The following is a 26,505-nucleotide window of genomic DNA, read 5'->3' as shown; positions in this document are numbered from 1 at the left end:
TATGTATGCATGTATGTAAATGCATTTTGTATTCTCGAAACGGACTTCCTCGATGGTTACCCACAGTTCAGATGTCGGTTTACCTATACCGTAAACGTATTTCGAAAACATTTTCACTCTTTACTGCACATACACGTGTATACCCGTATAACGCCATTTACCAGCGTTTCACAACCCAGTCACATACTTGGAGCCTCTTTACTATAATTAGATATATCTTTCTTATTCGTTAAACAACGGCTCTGAGATTGTCCTGAATTTCCAAACAAATGCACATTCACATTTCGCAAAGATCCGCTGCACGAAATTTTTGTGCCGGAAAGGCCCGATTTGGTCTTACAATTTTCGTAACTCATTCGTAACTGTTCGAGCCATTCCGGTATACAAGTGATATTGGCTTCTATCAAGACAGTTAGCTTGTATCACAGCTGTTGCACCAAGGTCCTCCATACAAAGGTCAGTTACTGACGTGTAGATGTATTTAATGTAACATACACACATTTGCAACTTTACATCATATCGTGGCTTCGCCGAGTCATTCATGCCAAGTATACGAGGCTTGTTTGATAAGTTTTATGCCTCGTGTTGGAGGCTTTGCGTTATGGTAAAATCTTTTGTTTTGGACCTGAAATGATGCCATACAGGTAAATCCACAAACAATATGCAAGGAAAATCTACATATCTGACGAATGTGCAGATGGTTGCCTTGTCCATGGCTGGTGATGAACCAGGGTTTCGTCTATGGTCGCTTGCAATAACCTCCCTGGGTCAGCTTCAAACAGAGATCATCACGTGCTGTGCATGTGCGTTTATTATTAGGTTTTAGATGCTTTGGGATTCAACGAGCCGATAGTTTCTTCTTTTCAAAGTTTCTATGATAATGGACTGTACTTCTGAACAAAATGTATATTGAAGGAGCATGTGAGGCGTAGAACTAATCAAACAACCCCCGTAGATACTAGCTGGCAAACTACCTCGCTCATCATGACTCGAAGGAAAAATACTTTATCTTACTGCATGTACAGAAGTTTGAATATGAAAATATGAAGGCCGCTCCCCAAAGTCCCAGGCCACTAATATACAAGAAGTTCCACTCAAGTGATATGTGAAAATAGCGGGAAGAATATGCAGATCGCCTGTTGAAACTAGGCTAACACTGTCCCCTCAGCTGCAGTGATGCTCAATAACATGAAAGAAGCACGAAGGTCCAAGCCAGTGCACACCACAGTCGGCATCTCCTTCGTGGCTTTGTTATCACAGTGATTATACATAGAGGCATATATATCACATATCATAGCATATAGCATAGCATGTATCTGTCACAGAGCAAATGCCTGTCCTGACGCTGAACGCCATACAGTTCTGATATGAACCTAGAAGTACGTTGGTAACACAACGATGTCAGCACTGCGGTGATGACGGGTGGTAGAGGAAGGAGTGACGTTTTACAGCGCTTGTAGCAGATACAAGTCAAATCACGGCGGGGGCAGCAGCTTCACATATTGTATCCAAGTTGAGAATCGAACACAGGTCTACGGCGTGAAGAAAGAATTCCTCGTCCACATGGCTACTCCAGTAAGTCAGCAGAATCAAGGTCTGTCGGGACTCTGCTACAGCCACGACAGGACACCTGATCAGTTCCCAGGAACAGACTTGCACGACTTTAGTTGGTCTGTTGTATCACATAATTTCAATACAGTTCCCAGTTTCCATTGCGGCTAACATACACTGTACACTTTGCAAACACTGTTCTCGGTCACTTTGTCCAATCGACTCACCCAATCTCCCTCTCAGTCACATTGTATCAGAAAATGTGGTGTAGTGTGGTTAGAAAATGTACAAATCAAGTATGAGAGCTTATGTCCCATGACAAAAACAATCCTTTGAGATTAAGATCTGAGAATGTCGAGCATCTGCATCGGCAGCTGGTGTAGCAGTAGGGCGGCAGGTGCTTGAAGTTCTTGTTTCTTCCGGTGGACCCGGATGTAAGGGAGGCTATCCTTTCAAGCAAGCTTCTATCACCAACGTGTTGTATCAACACTTCCGAAATGGACGAAACTGAAGCAAGCAGGTGCATCGTAGCACATGATGTCGCGGGTGCAGTCGGTCGAGGACGTCGGCTGACGGCTGGCGGAGGGCGCCTGTGAACACTGCATATAAATTATGAGGGCTTCCTATATACTCCACCTTCAATGACAACGACGAGGCGGAAGACTGCAACCGAAACACACTTGTCTCTCCACCACGTGTATACACCATGCCTAAAGGATCGGATCTACCTCAATCCTCGCCCATCTTCCTGGTTTTCGAAAGGATTAGAAAGGAAACAGCCCCGCCATACCAAGGACTGTTTCGTTATACCCTTCCTGTGTTCAGAAACCAGATGATGCGATGGGGAAAGGATACGGTTCTTGATTTCCATTAATTTACATATGTGACTGGCATTTACTGCAATATGTGATACCCTTTCGTTCTGTTTCAATCCGTGTACACATTAACTGTAGAGAATAATAAATCATATTATGCTTCTTGCAATCTCGTTTTTAAAGGTGGCACCGTTAACTTTTGAAGGGGAGACAACTGCTGGAACAACTCGGCCTTCTCGGCCCGACTCAAACAAGAATCCAGTGGAACTAGCTTCAAGCACGTGACACAACACACAACACAACCTGGGTGTTAACCTTATATACGAAATTCCGTGTCAAATTGAAATGTTTGCCCGAAGTACCGTAAGAGTAGCGGAATATGCCGAGTTGTACCCGAGAGGACCCGAGTTGTCCCGAGTGCCTCTCATATGTGGATGAGTTGCTGTATGATGCTGACACCGAGCATGGTCACGCACGACCTCCAGTTGAAGTTGCCCTGGGGGATGTAGTTTCGGCTGAGGCTGTCCATGCTAAGGGCGCGATGAAGAACCGTGTCCATGAAGGAAGCCTGGTCCAGACAGTTGCCTTGCCGTTTAGTCCTCATCAGCAGCGACTTGGGGATGGCGACGATGATGGATTCTGACGTGATGTCTGTCTGCGTGGACACATCCTGGGGGAGATAGAGAAGACACAAGTAAGATGCGGCAATGTGGGTACAGACAAACCCTGTCTCTCGGGTGGGGAGGGGGTCAGGGGTGTAGGGAGCGGGGGCGTAGGCGGCATGGTTACACTGACGGTGGGGCAGTGGGAAATTAGTGAGTGTCCGTGGTGGTTGCGTGAGTGATGTTCTGAATGAGTGATTTGAAGTGGATTGGTGGATGGGTCCGTTTGTGGGTGGATGAATGAGTGAGTGAGTGCTCCCTCTCAGTCACATTGTATCAGAAAATGTGGTGTAGTGTGGTTAGAAAATGTACAAATCAAGTATGAGAGCTTATGTCCCATGACAAAAACAATCCTTTGAGATTAAGATCTGAGAATGTCGAGCATCTGCATCGGCAGCTGGTGTAGCAGTAGGGCGGCAGGTGCTTGAAGTTCTTGTTTCTTCCGGTGGACCCGGATGTAAGGGAGGCTATCCTTTCAAGCAAGCTTCTATCACCAACGTGTTGTATCAACACTTCCGAAATGGACGAAACTGAAGCAAGCAGGTGCATCGTAGCACATGATGTCGTAGCTGACGCGGGTGCAGTCGGTCGAGGACGTCAGCTGGCGGCTGGCGGAGGGCGCCTGTGAACACTGCATATAAATTATGAAGACACATGGTGGACAAAACGTGAAGGCAGAGGGCTTCCTGTATACTCCACCTTCAATGACAACGACGAGGCGGAAGACTGCAACCGAAACACACTTGTCTCTCCACCACGTGTATACACCATGCCTAAAGGATCGGATCTACCTCAATCCTCGCCCATCTTCCTGGTTTTCGAAAGGATTAGAAAGGAAACAGCCCCGCCATACCAAGGACTGTTTCGTTATACCCTTCCTGTGTTCAGAAACCAGATGATGCGATGGGGAAAGGATGCGGTTCTTGATTTCCATTAATTTACATATGTAACTGGCATTTACTGCAATATGTGATACCCTTTCGTTCTGTTTCACTCCGTGTACACATTAACTGTAGAGAATAATAAATCATATTATGCTTCTTGCAATCTCGTTTTTAAAGGTGGCACCGTTAACTTTGAAAGGGAGACAACTGCTGGAACAACTCGGCCTTCTCGGCCCGACTCAAACAAGAATCCAGTGGAACTAGCTCCAAGCACGTGACACAACACACAACACAACCTGGGTGTTAACCTTATATACGAAATTCCGTGTCAAATTGAAATGTTTGCCCGAAGTACCGTAAGAGTAGCGGAATATGCCGAGTTGTACCCGAGAGGACCCGAGTTGTCCCGAGTGCCTCTCATATGTGGATGAGTTGCTGTATGATGCTGACACCGAGCATGGTCACGCACGACCTCCAGTTGAAGTTGCCCTGGGGGATGTAGTTTCGGCTGAGGCTGTCCATGCTAAGGGCGCGATGAAGAACCGTGTCCATGAAGGAAGCCTGGTCCAGACAGTTGCCTTGCCGTTTAGTCCTCATCAGCAGCGACTTGGGGATGGCGACGATGATGGATTCTGACGTGATGTCTGTCTGCGTGGACACATCCTGGGGGAGATAGAGAAGACACAAGTAAGATGCGGCAATGTGGGTACAGACAAACCCTGTCTCTCGGGTGGGGAGGGGGTCAGGGGTGTAGGGAGCGGAGGCGTAGGCGGCATGGTTACACTGACGGTGGGGCAGTGGGAAATTAGTGAGTGTCCGTGGTGGTTGCGTGAGTGATGTTCTGAATGAGTGATTTGAAGTGGATTGGTGGATGGGTCCGTTTGTGGGTGGATGAATGAGTGAGTGAGTGTCCGTTTGTGGGTGGATGTTGGTTGGTGGATGGGTCCGTTTGTGGGTGGATGAATGAGTGAGTGAGTGTCGATGTTGGTTGGTGGATGGGTCCGTTTGTGGGTGGATGAATGAGTGAGTGAGTGTCGATGTTGGTTGGTGGATGGGTCGTTTGTGATGTGAATGGTTGGTGTGGATGGGTTGGTGGATGGGTACGTTTGTGGGTTGGATGAGGTCGATGTTGAGTGAGTATGGCGGTTGATGGATGTGAGTGAGTGAGTTGGTTGGTAGACGATGTCCTTGATGGGTGAGTGAGTTCTGGTGGGATGGGTACGTTTGTGGGTGGGTAGGTGATGTTGTTAGGTTGGTTGGTAGACAGAGTTTGTGCGGTGGGTGAATAGAGTGAGAGAGTGTCGATGTTGGTTGGTGGATGGGTACGTTTGTGGGTGGGTAGGTAGAGGAGTGTTAGGTTGGTTGGTAGACGAGTACCTTAGTGGGTGGGTGAATGAGTGAGTGTCTGGGTTATGTTGGTGGATGGAGTCCGTTTGTGGGTGGGTATGTGAGATGGGTAGGGTGTAGGTAGAGGAGTGTTAGGTTGGTTGGTAGACGAGTACCTTAGTGGGTGGGTGAGTGACTGTCTGGGTTGGTTGATGGATGGATACGTTCATGGGTGGGTAGGTAGAGAAGTGTTAGGTTGGTTGGTAGACGAGTACCTTTGTGGGTGGGTGAGTGAGTGTCTGGGTTGGTTGGTGGATGGGTACCTTCGTGGGTGGGTGAGTGAGTGTCTGGGTTGGTTGATGGGTACTGAGATGGATGGACAGTCAAAACAAGACATTTCAAGTTAATGTTAACAAATCGTATGAATATGTGAAGACACTTCCAGAACTTTGTACATATATTAATATATTACATAAAGCTAATGTTTCCTTACTCAGATAAACGCAATCTTCACTGAAGAAAATGTCGATGAATTGTTTCCAGTGAGTGTGTTCCTTCCGTTTCCTGTCCTGGTTTATGCATGTTGTCGTAATCAAGATAAACTGAATACAGCCGCAATGGGCCGCCATGTTTGACCAGGATTGCTCTCTGCTCTACTTGTTAAGCACAAAATGCCGAGACAACATACAGTGGAAACCGTCTAAGTAAAGACCGCTTAACTAAACAGACCTGATAAGTAAACACTTTTCCTTGGTCCCGGCAAATTTCTTAATTATTTATCACTATTAGAGTCCTGTTAACTAAACTTGGATAAGTAAACAATACCGCTTAACTAAACGTCTTGTCACAGTCCCTTGAAGAAAATTACTTAACAAAAGAGACTGGATAACTAAATTAGCGATCACCACATAATCCGACATGAGGGGCAAGTGTCAGTCTCCAGTTAAACAAACATCCTACTTACAGCTCGCTGGCGTCAAGCAGTTGACAATACACTGACAACTGGAGGCCATCCCTGATAAGTTGTTCATTGTTACATATGCATACATATACATGCATACGGTTGTCATTTGCAGATTTTTATAGGTTTTGATAAGCAAAATACCTGATAAGTAAACAATTTTGGCGAGTCCCTTGGAATTTTACTTATCAGGTTTCCACTGTATATGTTATTTACATAATTAATCAAACGATAGTCCCACGTCCCCATCATGCGTCCAGCGTTACAACACCAAAGATATAAGTGATCTGAAGGGTTCTCGAGAGATTATTGCTACACTGTTTGGGCGAGGGCAGAATTGTCATAGTCACATGATATCTTAGTGACGACTTCCTGGACAGACATCTCAACGTTCTGTCCGGGTCTTTCAGGGTCTGTCAAGGTCACGGTTGCAATGGGGCATAACTTGCACGTGCTACCGAGGTAATACGACGCGCAATCTGAACAGGGACACGACCAAACTATCACCAGTAACTTGTGACAACAAGCATAAGTCACTGCACTGTGATAATAATTGCCGCATCAGTATCATACATGTTGTATGTAGCGTCTGGCTGGTGAACACATGTTCATGAAAGCATAACATTTGCCCAAACGCAACCAGGGCTATCACGTACATAGTATCACTATCCAGCACCAGATGGCGCCCTCACGACAAACATTCATTGTACATGAGCATTGATCAGATGTCGGGGTTTCCAGGTCGCTGCTTTGATACAAAAGTCTCACAAGCTTCAATCACAATAGTCAGATATATCAGATTTCCGTCAATTTGGTTAAGTATAAACCATGTTTGTGAATGGATGAATGCTGTTTGGGCTATATTTTACCATATCAAATCGGATTGGGGTGAGCGTTCCCTGGCCAGACAAACCAGTGGTTGTTACAATGAGCACCTTTCTGTGCCGTCGGGGTACGACCATTCTACATATATATATATATAAACATAGATATCAGTGTGAACTTATCATTTCCAGTAACGTACAAATTGTTCCTCTTCTAGATTTTGTTGTTTGCTGTTTAACGTCGCACTCAACAATATTCCAGTTATATGGCGGCGGTCGGTAAATAATCAGGTCTGGACCAGACAATCCAGTGATCAACAGCATGAGCATCGATCTACTCAATTGGGATACGATGTCTTCTTGTAGGTTATCAAAAGGGGCGGTGGGGTAGCCTAGTGGTTAAAGCGTTGGCTCGTCACGCCGAAGACCCGGGTTCGAATCCCCACATGGGTACAATGTGTGAAGCCCATTTCTGGTGTCCCCAGCCGTGATGTTGCTGGAATATTGCTAAAAGCGGCGTAAAACCAAACTCAGTCAGTCAGTCAGTAGGTTATCAAAAGGGGTAAGCGTTGTTTAGTGTCACAAGTCATGAGGAAACAAAGCATTGTGTCCATAGTCGGAGAATAACGTAATGGCGTCAGATTTGATCACGTTCACCGAACATGCACGCAGCCAAACCCACGACTAGTTATGCCACGCCAACAAAGGTTTACATGACTTACACAATCAAACCGAATTCTCCTTTACGAATTCAAATAGTACTACTAATGGTTGTGTGTAGTGTATGTGTTAGGGCACGTTGCAATGCTTGAGGTCCCTCCTATAGAAGAACCAGTCTCCAGGGAGTGCTTCATCTAACATTCAGCAGCTGCGGTCACGAAGCGGCGTTTGCTGCGCCCCTCCTAGCTAGGTGGCGCTGTCTCGAAACGACGGTACTCAACGCCCCACACCAATACTCGATAATACACTATAGACAAGGATACCCAGGGATATATACTAGGCACATAAAGAAACTGTGCATGCAATAATTTAAAATCTAAATTTATCAAACCTGTGTAGACACATAAGGATTTAAACTCAGAGATTAGTGGCATGTATCCAATATGCATGCACGTGTCAGGTTCCGTGACGTCAGTGGGTTCGTCCTTGAGACGTGCAATACGTTGTTGCATGTGCATTCCGGGAAAGAGAAACCGACCAAATGAATGCCACACAATACTGTCACTTTGGAAAGCTCAACCCCTGCCCTTGCGATCGTTCAAAAAATTAAACGGCTATTGAAACGCATAGCATGCCAAGGCTCACGTCTGCACAACGTCATGAGGCCATTGGGATGGTCCGTTGGGGAATGTCTCAACGACAAGTGGCTGCACATTTCCACTGCCAACGGAACACCATTTCTGCACTGGTGAGACGCTACCAGAACACAAATGACGTCATCGATCGGCCACGTTCTGGACGTCCACGTGTAACAACGCCAAGACAGGACAGATGGATAAGGGTGACCCATCTTCGCCACAGGTTTCAGACTGCAGTGATGACTGCCCGAACCATCCCAGGACTTCGCCGTATCCACCCCAACACAGTTCGACAACGTTTACGTCATCACGGGATCAGACCACGACGTCCCGCCATACGGCCTATCCTGACACAGCGTCATCGACAGGCTCGCCGAATGTGGTGCCGAAATCATGTCCGCAGACCCTTGTTTGGTGGAGAAATGTTGTTTTTACAGATGAGTCCAGGTTTAACATTTCCCATAGTGATGGACGTCAACGTGCCTATAGACGCGTGGGAGAACGTTATGCACAGGCCTGTGTCTTGGAGAGGAATCGCTTTGGTGGTGGTTCCGTGATGATTTGGGGTGGAATAACAGCACGCCAAAGAACTCCTTTGGTGATTGTTCAGGGCAACTTAACTGGTGTGGGCTACAGGGATCAGATTCTTCGACCTGTGGCAATTCCTTTTCTGCACCGTCATGGCCCTGGGTTCACATTCCAACAGGACAATGCCCGCCCAAGGGTCATACGGCAAGTTGGCCTTGGCCTGCAAATTCACCGGATTTCTTCCCCGATAGAGCATGTTTGGGACCCCACAACGTTGACTTCCTCATCCGCCAGATGCCTTGACCTTGCAAATTCACCTTGGATCTCGTGACCCGATAGAGCCTCCTTGCACGTTTGATAGACGAGATGCACTGCTGTTCTCAATGCCGATGGTGGACATACCCGTTATTGAGCTTGTGACATGGTCGTTTGACCCCTGGCCCGCTTGTGGACTCGTGACGTCATTGTGATTGACTTTTCAATTGAAATTCTCCCGACTTGTTATGGTCTCATGATCCCTCCATTAAAGTTTATATGTACCTTTGACATTGTTATCGTACTTATCAACTGGGATAATATTTTGACAATGCACTGTTTCTTTATGTGGCTGAAAAATGTTGGCAATAGTTTGAGTGTGGTAAGAGCAATTGTAAGGTATTTACACAGGTATTTGCACACGTGTACACAGAACTGCTGTAGCAAGTGTGCGACTTACATGCACGCAATTATCTCCGACTCCCGGCAATCTGTGACAGTAGAGATTGTTGTAAGTTTATGTGTAAACAGTGATTGCCAGTAGTAGCAAATAACCGAAACGGTCGTAAAATATCAAGCGTTAACTTAGAGTTACCTCCCTTGGTTGTTGACCCACGTGTTAAAACTTGATCGATCATGGAGCAGTCTAACATCTTGCGTAAATATAAGGCAATAGTAACCGTGTCATCAGAAACCTCTAAGCGAAAATACTGCAGGTCAAACATGATTTTCGTTTGTTGAAAATCCAAAACCATTTTGTAAGTCCCGCCGAACCCTACAATAGTAACTGTTGTCTGATTAGTCAAATCCGTTCGTCTGTCTCGCGTTTGATTGGACGGTCATAGGTCGCTCAAAGGTTAGCAGATGCGACATTAGGTTTGCTAGACTCAGTATAGCAGTGTAACAAATAATACTGAGCCTAAGTATTCAGACTGGATCATGGAGTTTCGTCATAAGCTAATTACAAAGAGGGGACACGGGGGCGATCAGTGACTTCTAACGACCTGACTTGTCTCATCTATTTGCCAGTAGCAAATGAGATTTTCTTTCTGCTTCCAACAATATTCCGGAATCAACAACGGCCGCTATCAAGGCATACGACCGTGACAAAGTGTGGACATTCGAGACTGCACTGTGTAGTAGGACCGTTAGTTACAGCTGCTGCCACTGTTTTATCCATTGTGTTGAGTGTATTTTGTGATTATAAACCTGAAACTGTATGTTTCAACATTATTTGTTAACAGTCATTGAAAGTGCATGGTCATTATTTATATTTCACAATTCCTGCGTTCAAATTCGGAAATCACCTCGCAAAACCACATACACTGTATTTTAGATTTATAGCCGTCATATGTGACGAACATGCAAACAGAATCGTCTTTTCTATAATAAACGTCTGTGTTTTCAGACATAGTAATGGTCCGTTTTCTGTTAGAGAGCCCAAATCCTTGCTTCGAAATCCAGTTCAGCTTGAGCCGGCGTCTATCACAAACCAGGTCCCATGTTCTTCCAATTAAGTTTCAGTCAAATACAGCGGCAGCGCTTACATAATGATACGATGTCATTTCCTCCCAACTATTCCATCGGATATCGTCAGTCAATACTCCGCGGAGGCGTCCTTGACTTTGGTTGTTGATACCATCAGTCATGGTAATTTTCCAACCTCGACTTGACAAGTTAATATGGAGATGAAGATGGAGACACGAAGCGTGACTCAAGAATACAGGGTTTGTCCTTCTGTTCGTTTTTTTATAACATTGTAACTGTTACCATGGCAACATGTGGACAAATCCCAACAGCGATTAATTTATTTTCCCATCCATGACTGCAAGCAACATGTTCTATTCAAGGTAGATAAAGACTTAAATAAAGAACTACATAATATACAGGGCATGAAACTGTTGAACACGACACATACAATACTTCCTGTATCATGACATCGATCAGATTACTAACACTCTCTCTGTCTACTTCCACGAAAGTCTGCAGCGTAAGCAAGTGAAACAGATCAATACAAAAGAATGTTTGTTCTTGTATCGGTTATTTGCTGTTACTCCGACATCAAACAGTTTAACCAACTGCAATCTCGTTTATGGGTACCTCAATATCCAGAGTAGCACACTAACGTACCATGTCTCTTAGTGGTAGCCTAGCGGTTAAAGTGTTTGTCCGACACGCCGAAGGGTCCGGGTTCGAGTCCCCACGTGTACAGAGCCAAATACTGGTGTCAACTGCCTTGATATTGCAGGCTTGATACTGCATGCTGCAAGTCGGCACGAGTGAGTGAGTGAGTTCAGTTTTTTGCCGCTTTTAGCAATATTCCAGCAATATCACGGCGGGGGGCACCAGAAATGAACTTCACACATTGTACCCATGTGGGGAATCGAACCCGGGCCTTCGGCGTGACAAGCGAACGCTTTAACCACTAGGCTACCCCCTGGCCCTGACCGATTATGAAAAATAGACAAGATTTTATTGGACATTATGTTTAACATAATTTAGCACAGGATGCTACGGTTTTGACTAATTATTGCCTGAGCGACTATTTCAACAGTCTAGTGCCCTTAAAGGCATACCATCACTCACCGATGATTTGAAATGTTCGCGCTATCGACCATCGGTTTGTCTTGTATAGTTCTGGAAACCATATCACACACTCGTGATGACGTGTGAAGACCTGGTATGTTGCGGGAATATTGCTATAAGCGGCATTAAACCCTACTGACTCACAATACCGACGCGTCCCGCCGGTGTTAGGTGTATCCCGCCCCGATGTTGCCGGAAAGTTGCGGACATTTACCGAACATGTTATCAGATAACATATATGGTCTCTCAGGTTATATTTCCTAAAAGCTTCTCTAATAAATGTTTTCAGAAACTACACGGGAAATAGCATCAATCCACGACATGTATATTTGAGTAGCCATTGTGGTGTCGTGGACGGTAAACACATGCTGGTGTAGTTTGACATGTTGACGCTGCTGCATCGGAGGCGACAGCAACGTGTTTACACAACGCACGACGTTTCTATGGCTTATGATACACGGCACTGAATCTATGACGTCATATGGGATACTATATTCACAAGAGCAAAACACTGTCTCTTATCTGTTATACTCCTTAGCGTGTAATATGTAAGGTGATGAGATTTCATAGACTGACATGACATTTAACTACCATGCTATGTGTCAGTAAACCAGCGAAATACAGCCCAGAGCAATACCAATAGGGTTTTCAGCTCCAATAAACAAATATGTCACAACGCAAGTACAGCCAGAAACCAGTCTTCAAATGACTATTGCCTTGGTGAAACGAACTAATGACATTTTAGTTACAGGGCCTTCTATTTCTTAATGAACATAACCTCCTACACGCGTGTTCAGCGTTCATTAAATCCAAGATATCCCATAAAATGTTCAATTTTGTGCTCTGTCTACTGGTAATTTCGTGTCTGTGTCTAAACTGTGTAATTAGTATCATGTGTGAACCTCAGATATTGTTTCTCTGTAGTTGGGGCAATGATTAACTTCCCCCAGCTTCTAATTTGTCCGGGGTTATTATCACGTGTGTGGTAATCACAGTTATTGAATCAGACACAATGCTGGAGGTCAAGGTCGTGTTAGCACGTCCATTTTCCAGCCAGAGTAACGCGCACCTGGCGTCAATAATAAGCTTGCATTCGGATAGTCGATATCTCCATACAAACGAGCGGCAACTGGCGATGATGATCAGATCTGATCATTTTAATAACGAACCAGAATAACGTAGTCTGTTGTGAGTGTGTATACACAGACGATGTCTGTTGGTGATGTATTGGTAGGCAATATCGTTTATTAGGTTATGACGTTGTAAATCATCTGAGATTGTACCTGGCGAACCCAAGCTGTCGACGTGACAACGGAACATCTGGCATCGCGAGGTCCATAGTACCAGTTCCATCGTAGCGAAAGATTTACTTTTCTTTCTTTTTCTTAGAGTACTTTAATATTGAAATGGTATGAGGTCAACGCGAAGTACATTTGTATTGAGTTTCTAAAACATCTGGTTGTTTCCTACCAACCCAACCAAAATTGATGAATCAAAGACTGTTTGTTTCTAATAAACACAATTACTTTTAGAACTGGCGCTTCTGTTGACGCCGAAGGCAAGTTTCTACAACACAACGTATTGATTGTCACGTGGTGTATTGTTTCTGGGCAGAAGTGGGAACCAGAATATCTACCTAGCATCGATCCCTGTCACGACGCTTTAGTTCGACCTGACTCACCTTGAACTCGAAATAGCTGACGCAGCAGTTTGCAAAGACGACTGCATTCGTAAATAAATCAGTTATGTGTTTGCTAGCGTCTCGAAGATCTAGACATGGGTGTGTATGTGTGTGCGTGCGTGCGTATATGTGTGATTTTTAAATCAGATTAAGTTGCGTACCTCGAATCGTATGATTTCAAGCCACATATTAATAAACTTCACTTTAACACAGGATTGGTAAATCATGAAAAGAACTGCTGTAATTTGTACGTGTGTCGAAGCCTGTTGTGAATTAAGCAGTGTTTTCTAATCTTACAGTAATTGTTGAGGTACCTAGATATGTCGAACGTGATTGGCAGAAATACCTGCCTCGAACAAGCCATTAGATTAATCCCGCCTCATTAATTAAATATATCTGTGTTGTGTTATTGTCCACAGGTTCACAGAGTACAATACTGATAAACTTAGTGCAATATACTGATAAATTTTATTGGGTTTTTTGATGAGTGGTTAATGTACCGTGGACTTGAAGCCCGGTTCATGTGTGGTAGATCGACACATGGACGTCAAACCTCGGTTGAGTCATAATTTTTATTGGTCAGCAGACAGTTCGATAAATAGAAGTTGGCAGTGTTTCATACCACCTGGCTTGATGTTTTTGCGGACAAATTACGAGCTCCTATATTGTGAAAATGGTCACAAGCACTCACCAAATATATGCTCTGTCTCTGATGAACATCACAGATTGAAAATATTATATTACTGACTTCTCTAGATACAGACCCAACATGCTACATCACAGATTTCTTTTGGACCACAACCCAATACACTACACCGCCGCTCCCTCTAGACCCAATACACTACACCGCCACTCGTCTAGACCCAGACCCAGTTCACTAACCCAGTGACTTCCACAAGATCCAGATCCAATACACCACACCGCTACTCCCTCTAGACCCAATACACCACCTCGCCACTTCCTCTAGACCCAGTACACCACACCGCCACTCGTCTAGACCCAGACCCAGTTCACTAACCCAGTGACTTCCACAAGACCCAGACCCAGTACACCACACCGCCACTCGTCTAGACCCAACACACCACCTCGCCACTTCCTCTAGACCCAGTACACCACACCGCCACTCCCTCTAGACCCAATACACCACCTCGCCACTTCCTCTAGACCCAGGATCCGGGGTAGAATAGGTCTTCAGCAACCCATGTGCTTGCCATAAAAAGGCGACTATCTTGTCGTAAGAGGCGACTAACGGGATCGGGTGGTCAGTTTCGCTGACTTGGTTGACACATGTCATCGGTTCCCAATTGCGCAGATCGATGTTCATGCTGTTGATCACTGGATTGTCTGGTCCAGACTCGATTATTTACAGACCGCCGCCATATAGCTGGAATATTGCTGAGTGCGGCGTAAAACTAAACTCACTCACTCACTCTAGACCCAGACCCAGTTCCCTAACTCAGTGACTTCCACAAGACCCAGACCCAGTACACCACCTCGCCACTTCCTCTAGACCCAGTACACCACACCGCCGCTCCCTCTAGACCCAACACACCACCTCGCCACTTCCTCTACACCCAGTACACCACACCGCCACTTCCTCTAGACCAAATACACCACACCGCCACTTCCTCTAGACTCAATACACCACACCGCCGCTCCCTCTAGACCCAATACACCACACCGCCGCTCCCTCTAGACCCAATACACTACCTCGCCACTTCCTCTGGACCCAGTACACCACACCATCACTTCCTCTAGACCAATACATCACACCACCACTTCAGTTCCAAAGTACACCCACCGCACCACTACCTTCCACTACCCCCAATACACCACACCACCACTTCCTCTAGACCCAATACACCAACCCACCACTTCCTCTGACCCAATACACACCGCCACTCCTAGACCCAATACACAATACACCACCCACCACTTCCTCTAGACCCACACACACCGCCACTTCCTCTAGACCCAATACACACACCGCCACTTCCTCTAGACCCAATACACACACCGCCACTTCCTCTAGACCCAATACACCACACCACCACTTCCTCTAGACCCAATACACAACACCGCCACTTCCTCTAGACCCAATACACACACCACCACTTCCTCTAGACCCAATACACACCACACCACCACTTCCTCTAGACCCAATACACACACCGCCACTTCCTCTAGATCCAGACCCAGTACAGTAACCCAGTGACAAAGTATGTGCTGCATCACTGCCTTCCACTACCCCAATACACCACGCGCCTTCACCATCATGCACACGTGAATCTGGTTATGTGATCTTGGTTTCTCCTTACGCATCATAATAAACGTATGCATTGATGCTGTATGTAGGCTTTTACAACCGAGGGCATGTTAGCAATTCAGACAGGTGTTGTATATATTCGTAAGTTCAATGACATGTAATTACTTCCACCGACAGAGAGGAGAACTTACTCACTGACTTGGTCGAATACTTTGTGAAAACATGGCGTCAGGCGTGCTTTGCTCATTATAGCAATCACATGGTTATTTACTACTGATGGGAGACAAGCTTACTACGATGTTAAACACATGACAATTATAATACAGTTTTGTTTCTCACCTGTTTTGCACCTATTTTCTTCCTGAAAGCCCCCACGGCTTCGGACACTGTCTTGTTCTTGGTGGTGAAGCGGTGCAGGTTTATCAGTCTCATAGAGTAGGAGCACTCCGGCATTGGGCAGACGAAATGGCCGATCTCGGCGTGTTTGGGGTCATAGGTTCCCGCAAGCTTCCCTTCCCTGATGACTTCTTCTCTGAGTCGGGCCAGACAGTCGGTACAGAAGGTATGACCACACGGTAAGATGCGGGGTCGCCGAAACAGTTCCCCACACAGGTAGCAAACGAGGGACGAATCTTGCCAGTACCAATTCCCGCTCTCGTCCGAAGAGCAGCTCCCTTCCATCCTCTCACTGGCGCTAACACTAGTATCAATCAAACTGACCACCATTCTTCATGAGCAGACGACCAGACTCGGAGACATAGGAAACGGGCTGAACAGAGGTCGGCATCTGATCACAGTGCATGCGGACGCCATGTACTGATTGTATTCGGGTGACGCGTTCGTTGTTTAACCAAGGAACCTTCCGTTAACATCCAATCAAAATGCTAACGAATGTGCTCATTTTGTGCAATACAAGCCCAATGGCTGTCGACCAAGGCAGTGTGTTCTCGTCAACCAGAGCCTGGGGAAGTCAATACATCGGCCTCAACACCTGTGTAACATCAACCAGATCTGGTATCGTCTGACACACTCAGAAAATGGCGCGATTCCTTCGTGTCAATACAGTGCGTCCTGACATCTACAATAGTCGACATTCCAAGATATCGACCCACTACAGCCACAGCATCAATCCGCGCTCGGTCGTCTGCTCGCTTGGGCTTCGTTATATCTCACCCATAGGGAGAGCAGTGTCATGTGGGCAGAAAGAGACCAAATTAACACGATATCATTGTGATGTTAAAAACCAGTGGAGTGACTCAGAATGACAGATATATTGATGTTAAACAAAATTGCACGTAATGCGGAGCAACGAAATGAGTGAGTCTGGATTTACTCTGCAGGCACACTTGTTGGTTGGTTGGTTTGTTGCCGCACTCAGCAATATTCCAGCTGTATGGCGGCGGTCCGTAAACAATCGAGCCTGGACCAGACAATCCAGTGATCAACAGTATGAGCATCGATCTACGAAATTGGGATACGATGACATGTGTCAACCAAGTCTGCGAGCCTGACCACCCGATCCTGTTAGTCAAAATGGTGGTGAAGGTTCTATATTTGTCGGTGGTATTACTTAATGTTCTTTACCGACGTAAAGATTGGTTTGATGGTGTGTTGTTTAACGCAGTATTCAGCAATATTCCAGGTATATGGTGGCGGTACGTAAACAATCGAGCCTGGACCAGACAATCCAGTTATCATCAGCATAAGCATCGATCTACGAAATTGGGATACGATGACATGTGTCAACCAAGGCAGCGAGCCTGACCTCCTGATCCTGTTAGTCGCCTCTTATGACAAGCATGGGTTGCTGAAGACCAATTCTAACCCGTATGTTCAAGGGTTTGAGCAAACGTCTGTGCGAACATCATCCCTTATATTTATGTCAGTCGCTGTATCCAATGACGACAATACAAACACATAATTCTTAACATTTTTATTCATCCAGTGTATATGGAGAATACAGGCCTACCATTATATCTGGCAGCAATAAAACCAAAGAATACAAACAATGACTTTGCGTAGACACAAGTCAAGCTAACCATTGTCAGCAGACGGCAACATATGAAAATATATTTTAAATAAACCGCTTGTAGCAAATAGTAAAAAATATCTTTGTAATAGTTACCATCTCTAGTGCAGAGAACGTCACGTGACTGATGACGATGCTATCTTCGTGAGGCTACACTCACTGAGACAACGAGGAAGTATGCTTGACACACACAGATCACCCTCGATTATCCAGTGTACTATACCTGCATTGTAGTATGATTAACACGCTGGACCAATTGAGTGAGTCAGTCAGTTGGGATTTACGCTGCTTTTAGCAACATTCCAAAAATATTAAGGTGGGGGAAACACCAGAAATGGGTTTCACACATTGTACCCATGTGGGGAACCGAACCCAGGCCTTCCCATGATGAGCCAAGCTTTAACCACAAGGCCACCCCACCACCCCTCTAGACCAGTTGACTATCATAGCTTTGTTATAATTGCCATCCAATCAAATTACTTACAAGAGCAAGAAGAATTCAGTGCTATGCTAATCACAGGATACTAGAAATGCTAACATCAGTTATAAAATGAAAATATGTTGGAAAATAGGTCCAGAGTGTTAATTATATCAGAATACATATACAGTACCCAGGACGGAGGAGGATACACACGGATATGATATCTATATACAGAACCCATCAAAACTGTGTGCAGATTTATACATTAACAGAGGGCTGCACCATCAGGTGCTTCTAGCACTCTCTGGAAAAACACAATTGTCAAACACAAATCTCATAGCACTATTACATGTTCGTACAATACCATGTGATTTTGCATTGACATTTTACAGAAAGATCTATCAAGTCCCTGTGTTTGTGCCCATAAGACTGCTACAAAACTCACATAGGAACATACAGCTAAACTGCCACTCTGGGCCATGGCCACAACCAATTATCAAGGTGTGTGGGTCATACTGTTGCAGTTCCAGGCCGTTTTGAGTAAAGTAGTTTTATAGTTACAAAGAACAATATCACATGGACCTGAAAAAAAATGTCATATTGCTGAAACACCTGAAATCAATGCATCATAATTTCACTGAATAATCATATCTACAAAACAATCATATTGATCCTAAACTGTGAAATCTGACTATAAAGTATGGCATGCCGTATTTTCATGAACAAACAGCTGTTCACATAAAGTCAGTGTCTAACACTGAAATGGAATCATCAGCCTTGCCAGTGAGGTCACATCATTACCCAGAGGACAAGGTCACATATTGCCCATCATTTTGATAAGGCAATATACCTACACTTCAATGTCAACCATGGAACACAAGTTCTGAGAATACAGTACCAAGGAAGTTCAGGGTCAAAGGTGGCACAGTTTTGAGAAGACATTACCCAGAGTTCAAGGTCAAAGATGGCACACAGTTTTGAAAAGACATTACCCAGAGTTCAAGGTCAAAGATGGCAGTTTTGAGAATACAGTACCAAGCAAGTTCAAGGTCAAAGATGGCACACCGTTTGAGAAGACATTACCCAGAGTTCAAGGTCAAAGATGGCAGTTTTGAGAATACAGTACCAAGCAAGTTCAAGGTCAAAGATGGCACACAGTTTTGAGAAGGAGACATGGCTATTTGGATAACAAACGAAGATGTAAGGTTAAAGGTTATCTTGGTATTAAAACTTTATGTTACATTCACAACAGCATTAACAATTATGCTCTTAAAATGCGTAAACTTTTACCATATGTATACTGAACACAATAGCAAAATATAAAACATCTTGATGGTAAACTCAATAAAAAAAACTCATTAACATATCAAAGTTTGGATTTTAAAATGTAAAAAAGCACCTTCAATCAATATGCATCTAAAAGCCACAATGACAATGTGGATTCATCATGAAGTGATATTCTTTAACCTACAGATGTTACACACCGTCAACATATGGAAAAGGGAGACAACTGATGACAAGGGCATGAGTAGACTACAAGCATAACAACTGTGCATTTCCACGATGGAAAATATGTCCATAACAAACAGCCAATGTACAGGATGATATAGGCTGAACACGGTCAGCAAACAGTACATATACATGATTATGTTCTAGTAGGAAGTTTTAAGTTGGTGTACAATTATGAATGTTGTTTATGTATGAAGATTCTAGTCGTTGTGTCATCATGAATATATGCTATGTATGATGAATCTAGTCATGTACAATCATGAATATATGCTATGCATGATGAGTCTAGTTGATGTACAATCATGAATATATGCTATGCATGATGAGTCTAGTTGGTGTACAATCATGAATATATGCTATGCATGATGAATCTAGTTGGTGTACAATCATGAATATATGCTATGCATGATGAATCTAGCCATGTAGAATCATGAATATATGGTATGCATGATGAATCTAGTTGATGTACAATCATGAATATATGCTATGCATGATGAATCTAGTTGATGTACAATCATCAATATATGCTACGTATGTTGAATCTAGTCGGTGTATAATCATGAATATATGCTATGCATGATGAATCTAGTTGTTGTACAATCATGAATATATGCTATGTGTGATGATTCTAGTCAGTGTACAATCATGAATATATTCTTCATATGAAGCATACAAGGAGGGAAGCAGAAACTGGTGTAATATCTGTCATAACACCCAACCATGCAATACTGCCAAATGAGCAATGGTGTCTGCACTTCCTGAACTATGGTTCTATTGAGGTCCTGTTTGACACTAGTCTTTGGGTAACATGCACAGTAAACATGAACACATCATCACAAAGCAGCAACAAACGTGGAACAGCAGACAATGAAGCCCCAAGTTTCCAGGTGCCTCTAGTGTCTGGACTCCCTGGTAAAGGAGAATCAGCAGCAAGACACAGATGACACAACAAACAAACCCTAGCGACACAGCATTCATAAACCAAGTTGTAGTCATACCACTATAAATTTGGCAAAGGTTACTTTATAAGTACAGAACCACAGCCTTGAATGAGTGAGGGAATTGGGTTAATGCTACTTTGATACAACCGGGCAGCCTTAGTACTGCCATGTGCTTAAAAGCAGAAGCTACAATCTTTAAGGGCTGTGAAAAGTCCAAATTCCATTCCATGTCTATATGATGTTTTCTGGTCAACTAGCTGTAGTAAACAGCAAAACAACATAATCAGTAACGACAACAAGGACCATATTGATCAGCGTTCTAGAAAGCTTGAACATAAATGTATGTTAAAGAATTGGTGCCAGTGTTTGAGCTAAGCTCATTTTGTAGAACAGGACAATGTACTAATTTACATGCAAATCTATTGCCTCTTTCCATAAATAACTCATGGCTGCCACAGAGAAATTACATAACTGTACAATGCTACAAGTGCTACAACTGAACTAGGCTGAAAACTGTATTATCTTGTTTTAAAGCTGGTGTACATGTTTTCCCCAAACCCTTCGGTTTGATGAGGAAAAGAACGTTCTGACCTCACATGACAAGGTACCTGGCTGGAGTTACTTCCCCTTACAGTCAACAGGGCAAGTACATCACTTCAGAAGTGATTCCTCCTGCAAAGTAGTCTGTCTCACAGTCCCTGAACCACATTATTTCCCCTACTGCAAAGCCCTCTCTGCAGTGCTAAAGCCCTAAATAAAGCAAGTCTAGATTTCCTCAGGTTCTGAATCTCTGGTCTCCCTGGGGCTCCTTTTCAATTTAAATGGGCTTGTTTGTTACTATCAAAATTATATATATTCAGAGACTAAGCATTAGTCTACCTGCAAAGTTGTGACTTCTGATGGCAAAGTGATCTTGTTACTGCATTGCAAATTTCTAGAAATATATTATACTTTTTTATTCTAATAAAAACATTTTGCGCTGGCAGTGATATGATGAAAAAAATATGAAATGATAATATATATTTTTCCTCTTATCTCAGAACTTTGGATATAAGGGCCCATGAGCAAATTAAACACGTCTATAACCCACAATGTCGTCAATATATCAGCCAAAGTATTGCATTTCATGACAGTTTGCTATTCTCATACATTCCTCTCTGCTGTTCAGAATATACCCATTGTCAACTAAAACAGAATATCTCATAAATCTGGAACGTCCTTCAAAAGCCTTAATGGGTATGGAGAGCATAGAGGCTTATCTGTGAAAAGTATTCCATCTATACTACCCATCAAATGTTTAGACTCACTAGTGTGAATGTAGCCACTTTCTTCAGTCAACTGTTCTAAACTAGATTTTCCAAAATATTCCATGCTGTTTAAAGGTACTGTTTACACATGAGCTGGTATATTGTAAAATAAATTCGTAACATTGAAAAGATTATTGTCATGAGTTCAGTAAGTGATGAAACACGGTAAAATTGGTGAATTATAACAAAATTAAAACACCCAAACGCAGCTGTTAACATGCACAATATTTTCGCGTGCTTTTCAGAAATTTGATGCATGATCCTCGTGCAATTCATTTGCATAAGGTTTGTAGTTGGTTCCCCCAAGTTAGTGGGGAAATTCCTCTTTGATGTAACCATATATATGTACATAACATATAGTGAGTGCTTTAAGTGAGTCTAAACTTTTGATGGGTAGTATATATGTCAGTATGTTGGGTACATATGGGAGGCCGGCCCCATTCCATGGAGGCAGTGTGCGAAATAGTTTCCAAATTTTGCGTGCCATTAAGGCTAGCTATACCTGAAAGTTACTAGCCCACAAAATAATTCACAAGCCCGAAATTTGAATGTAGAAACTAAGCAAAAGAATACAAATATAGATGAGAATAAGATATTGTTGGCATGACACGGGTTTCATCATTAAGGTGCTAATATGATGAACTTTTAAACATCTTGCATGATTTAAAAGTGTATTATAATTTAACAAGTCAGAGAGAGTGACATATTTACAAAATGACTCCATGAAAATTCACTAGCCAGTCGGGCAAGTGACTGTGGAGATTTACTGGGCCAACTGTATTTTTACTAGCCACGGGCTAGCAGACCAGTGGCTATTTTGCACACTGCATGGAGGTGTGGGACATGACACCGCTGACACCAGTGAACACAGGCAGGACATTACAGACCAATTATCAGTATAAGGGCCACTGTAGGAGAGAAACACAGCACAGCCACTAAATCCTCAAAAGGTTCATATTAGGAGATATGTTTTTTAACAATTTGCCACATATTAACTTGAAATACACAATGCCATTTTAGAAAGTGGTCAAATGTAACATGTAAACTTGTTTAACTTAACTAGGGGATTATATCTCCATGTGACTTTACTCAAAACACTGACCATGAATGTTTTCATAACCCTTTCCGATCAAATACTGCAGATAACCATCAAGATGGGGGGGGGCCTTGACAGTAGGGCTGCCATCCACACAGCAGCATCTCCACAACTGGAGCCCAATACATGAAGTACATCGGCTACATGTAGGCAACAATGTCAACTATGAAAAATAGTAATACTTGTTTTTAACAAGTCTCCTTAATCTTGAAGATATTTCACTTTAATATGTAAAGTATTAAACAACACAAACAACTATGGAGTATATTGATAATTCTAAAATAGAGACTTCTAATTATTGATTGTCATCTTGGGGGTACTCCAGCCTGATACCAAACATTTCATCACTGAAACTAACAGGAGGTCGTACATGTGACACTCTTTGGTTTGGATTAGCAACATGTGGCCATTTCTCACACGCAAATCATTGCACAACCTGTCTAGGACATACTCCGGTCTCAAACATCACATATGTGATTTCTACAACTCATCTTAATATAGAGCCTATGATATCAACACATGTGTTTGTATGTGTGTTCTTGAACTAATTTCAAGAAAATATAACCAGCAAGTTAACATGGTTTTAATGCTGCTTTTAGCAATTTCTAGCAATATCATGGGCTACACACCAGAAATGGGCTTCACACATAGTAACCATGTGGTGAACTGAACCAGGGTCTTCTGTGTAATGAGTGAATGCTTAAACCACTTGGCTACCCCACCAACCTCTTTAAATCAGTCAATCTTCCATTTCTTAGCAACGCCAGAAAATATGAAAACACTGCTAGACCACCACAGCTGTGCCAGCAAGCATGAGGAGAGAAAAAGAGTGGATGATACGCTATATACTGCGCCAGCAAGCATGAGGAGAGATAAAGAGTGGACGATACGCTATATACTGCGCCAGCAAGCATGAGGAGAGATAAAGAGTGGACGATACGCTATAAAGGAAGAGACCTACGGAGATAAGACAAGACTTAACAACTGCACGGAAAAGTTCACCAAATATTCCACTCAATTCTGACCAACAGACGAAGACTGCTTCATTTCAAGATAAATAAACAATAGTTGTTTATCTTTAAGAATATGAAAACTTCCTATGAAACCAATAGGTAGGATATAAATCCAAACCCTCTTTTCTCTACAATAGACAGTGCTTGTAGCCAGTCATACAGACCTGACAGGGATACGGTATTTTCATACAACATGGCTTCCACAAGTCAAACTGAACGGGCGAAGAGAAGCCACTCCAGATTCTCTGTTAAAGATCATTATTGTCGTCATTATTTTCAAGAATTAAGCAGCCTTATTTCACTTTTAATGACAACTGAAAGGGTTATTTTCTTTTTACAGAGGACCTCAAATATTTTTTGGGACTGATTGGTATATTTTGAACAATTGTCATAACAACGAAACGAAAATGAAATGACTGTCACTTACAAAACATTAAATGTTGATGTAAATATTTCCCTTTGCACTTTGAGTTTTATCAAGTAAATGTTCCGTTATCATACAGGGGACTGTTGGATAAATGTAATATATCCTCACACTGGTGTGACCTCAGGGAGGGCTGCATAAACCACAATGCAGTTGCTGGATGTTGCAACCACATTGTACAACATTGTGGTCACTTAAACACTATCAAATTTTGTGGTGTTCTATTCACATGGTCTAAAAACACAATAGCCACTTCCCTATATCTGAAAAAATTTGCAAACAAAACCAGGATGTTAGGGGTGCACTCCTTGACCTCTGACAAAAGACAAAGTTCAACTCATCATTGAAACCCACAGCAAAGACATTCCACAGATACTTGTTACAGTAAGTCTGGGAAGCATCCTGGGTGTTTTGTTGTATTTTCAGCATTTTCTTCCTCTTTAATCTCCTGTAAACTGTCACTATGTAGGAACTTATATCTCGCAACATTGTAGCACACCTACCAGGACACCAATCAGTTCATCCTATTGCCTTAGCAACATGTCAAAAACAGACAATTTCATCACATATTTTGAACAAAAATTCTTGAATGTTGCTGCATTGGTCTGACTAGTTTATCAGAATGAAACAGGAGATTTAAAAAAATAGAAACGTTCATGAACACATATTACAAACTGTCTTAAAATGTGATTAAATCACAAAACAGCATTAAAGGGTGATGTTTTTAAAACTGTGATGTGTCTTTCTTATTATAATTTGCAATATGGTTTTAGCATTACCATTACATACTCTGGTATTATGAACAGGATGGTCAGTGCCTGGAAGTGGGTGAGTGAGTGAGAGTGAGTGAGTGCGTGAGCCAGTGAGTGAGTGGCCTGCTAAGAAGTCATGAGGTACCAGCTGAGTGAGTGAGTGAGTTAGTGAGTGCTAAGAAGTCATGGGGTACCAGCATCCTGTGGGAAGGAAGCGTGGGGATGCAGGGTGGTTACCCACAGTATGAAACCAAACCTAGTAACTTGCTAAGAAAACAACTGGATTTGAATGGCACACTACTGCATGAGTGCTGTGAGTTGAGGCACTGGTAACTGGGGAGGTTCAAACAACAAAATTTCCAAAACATAATCTAGCAAGTCGATGTACCTAACACATCAGTTTATTAGTGTGCAAGACATCACTTCAGGTTGAGAGGAAGAATATTCTGGTGAGATGATTCTGATCCCTACCCAAAGGCACAAATGATGTGAGTGCTAGTATCCCATTGGTATGGACTACTGTATATAGTACCTACAGAAGGTTGTATTCTGGTCATGGCACAATGAGTGAGTGAGTATGGAACATTGTACCTACAGAAGGTTGTATTCTGGTCATGGCACAAAGGTGAGAGAACCACAGAAGGTTGTATTCAGGCACTGAGTGACCAGTATGGTTGTACCTACAGAAGGTATATATTCCCCCAGAGTGAAATATAAAAATATAAAGAAACTTGTGTATGTTATGTGTAAATAAATCATTCAGCAAAAAGGTTAAACTCTGCAGTGTTTCTGTTAAATAGTGAGTGAGTGTAGAGATTTACGCCACTTTCAGCAATTTTCCAGCAATATCACGGTGGGAGAGGGACACCAGAAATGACAATGAAGAATGGGTCCATGGTAACCAAGGTAACCAAGGTAACCAAGGTAGCCGTTATTGAGAGAATCATGGGAAATAAAGACTGGGAAGTTAAATGACAGTATAGGCTTATCTCATCCTCCAATAGATGATATGCTGCCAGTAAGATGACTACAAACCAATAGCAGTGGTATTTCCAGCCATCTTGATGAACACCCTGAGGTGGCTAGTGTTAGCCATCGCTCATGGCGAGGTATGTTCATGTAGAGGGAAACAAAGATGTTTCCTATAACAAGTGAACAAATCTCAACACATTCTACTTGATGTGATGGTCTTCTTCACTTAAGACAATGGGTCAACAAGCACGAGACCAACACACACCGCTCCAGGGTGAGATATACATGCTAGCCATATACACTGGTTCACGTGCTAGTTCACCGGAAAAATGCTAGTCAGTGCAATGAATGAGGGCCACTGAAGTTTGATTCATGGTTTTGTTCAACTTGTCATTGGAAATATG

The 26,505-nt window shown here is 43.2% G+C and overlaps 1 protein-coding gene and 1 long non-coding RNA gene across 2 annotated transcripts; one reads left to right on the top strand and one right to left on the bottom strand.

Moving 5' to 3' along the window:
• Positions 1-3,960: 3,960 nt before the first annotated feature.
• Positions 3,961-16,800, bottom strand: LOC124288447. Its single transcript, XM_046724966.1, has 2 exons — positions 15,977-16,800; positions 3,961-4,575 (listed from the first exon to the last, which is right to left on the bottom strand). The coding sequence occupies exons 1-2, from the start codon at positions 16,361-16,363 to the stop codon at positions 4,330-4,332; spliced, it is 633 nt and encodes a 210-aa protein (XP_046580922.1). The 5' UTR covers positions 16,364-16,800; the 3' UTR covers positions 3,961-4,329.
• A 3,270-nt stretch (positions 16,801-20,070) lies between these two features.
• Positions 20,071-20,401, top strand: LOC124288448. The gene is made up of 2 exons (XR_006901455.1): positions 20,071-20,145; positions 20,233-20,401. It is a non-coding gene; the product is annotated as an uncharacterized LOC124288448 (long non-coding RNA).
• The last annotated feature ends 6,104 nt before the right edge of the window (positions 20,402-26,505 follow it).

This window comes from Haliotis rubra, unplaced genomic scaffold (assembly GCF_003918875.1).
Source record: "Haliotis rubra isolate DU_JTF1 unplaced genomic scaffold, ASM391887v1 Scf418, whole genome shotgun sequence".
In the NCBI taxonomy this organism is placed as follows: domain Eukaryota; kingdom Metazoa; phylum Mollusca; class Gastropoda; order Lepetellida; family Haliotidae; genus Haliotis; species Haliotis rubra.
The sequence above is the reverse complement of the archived record's forward strand: the minus strand, read 5'-3'. Positions and strand labels throughout refer to the sequence as shown.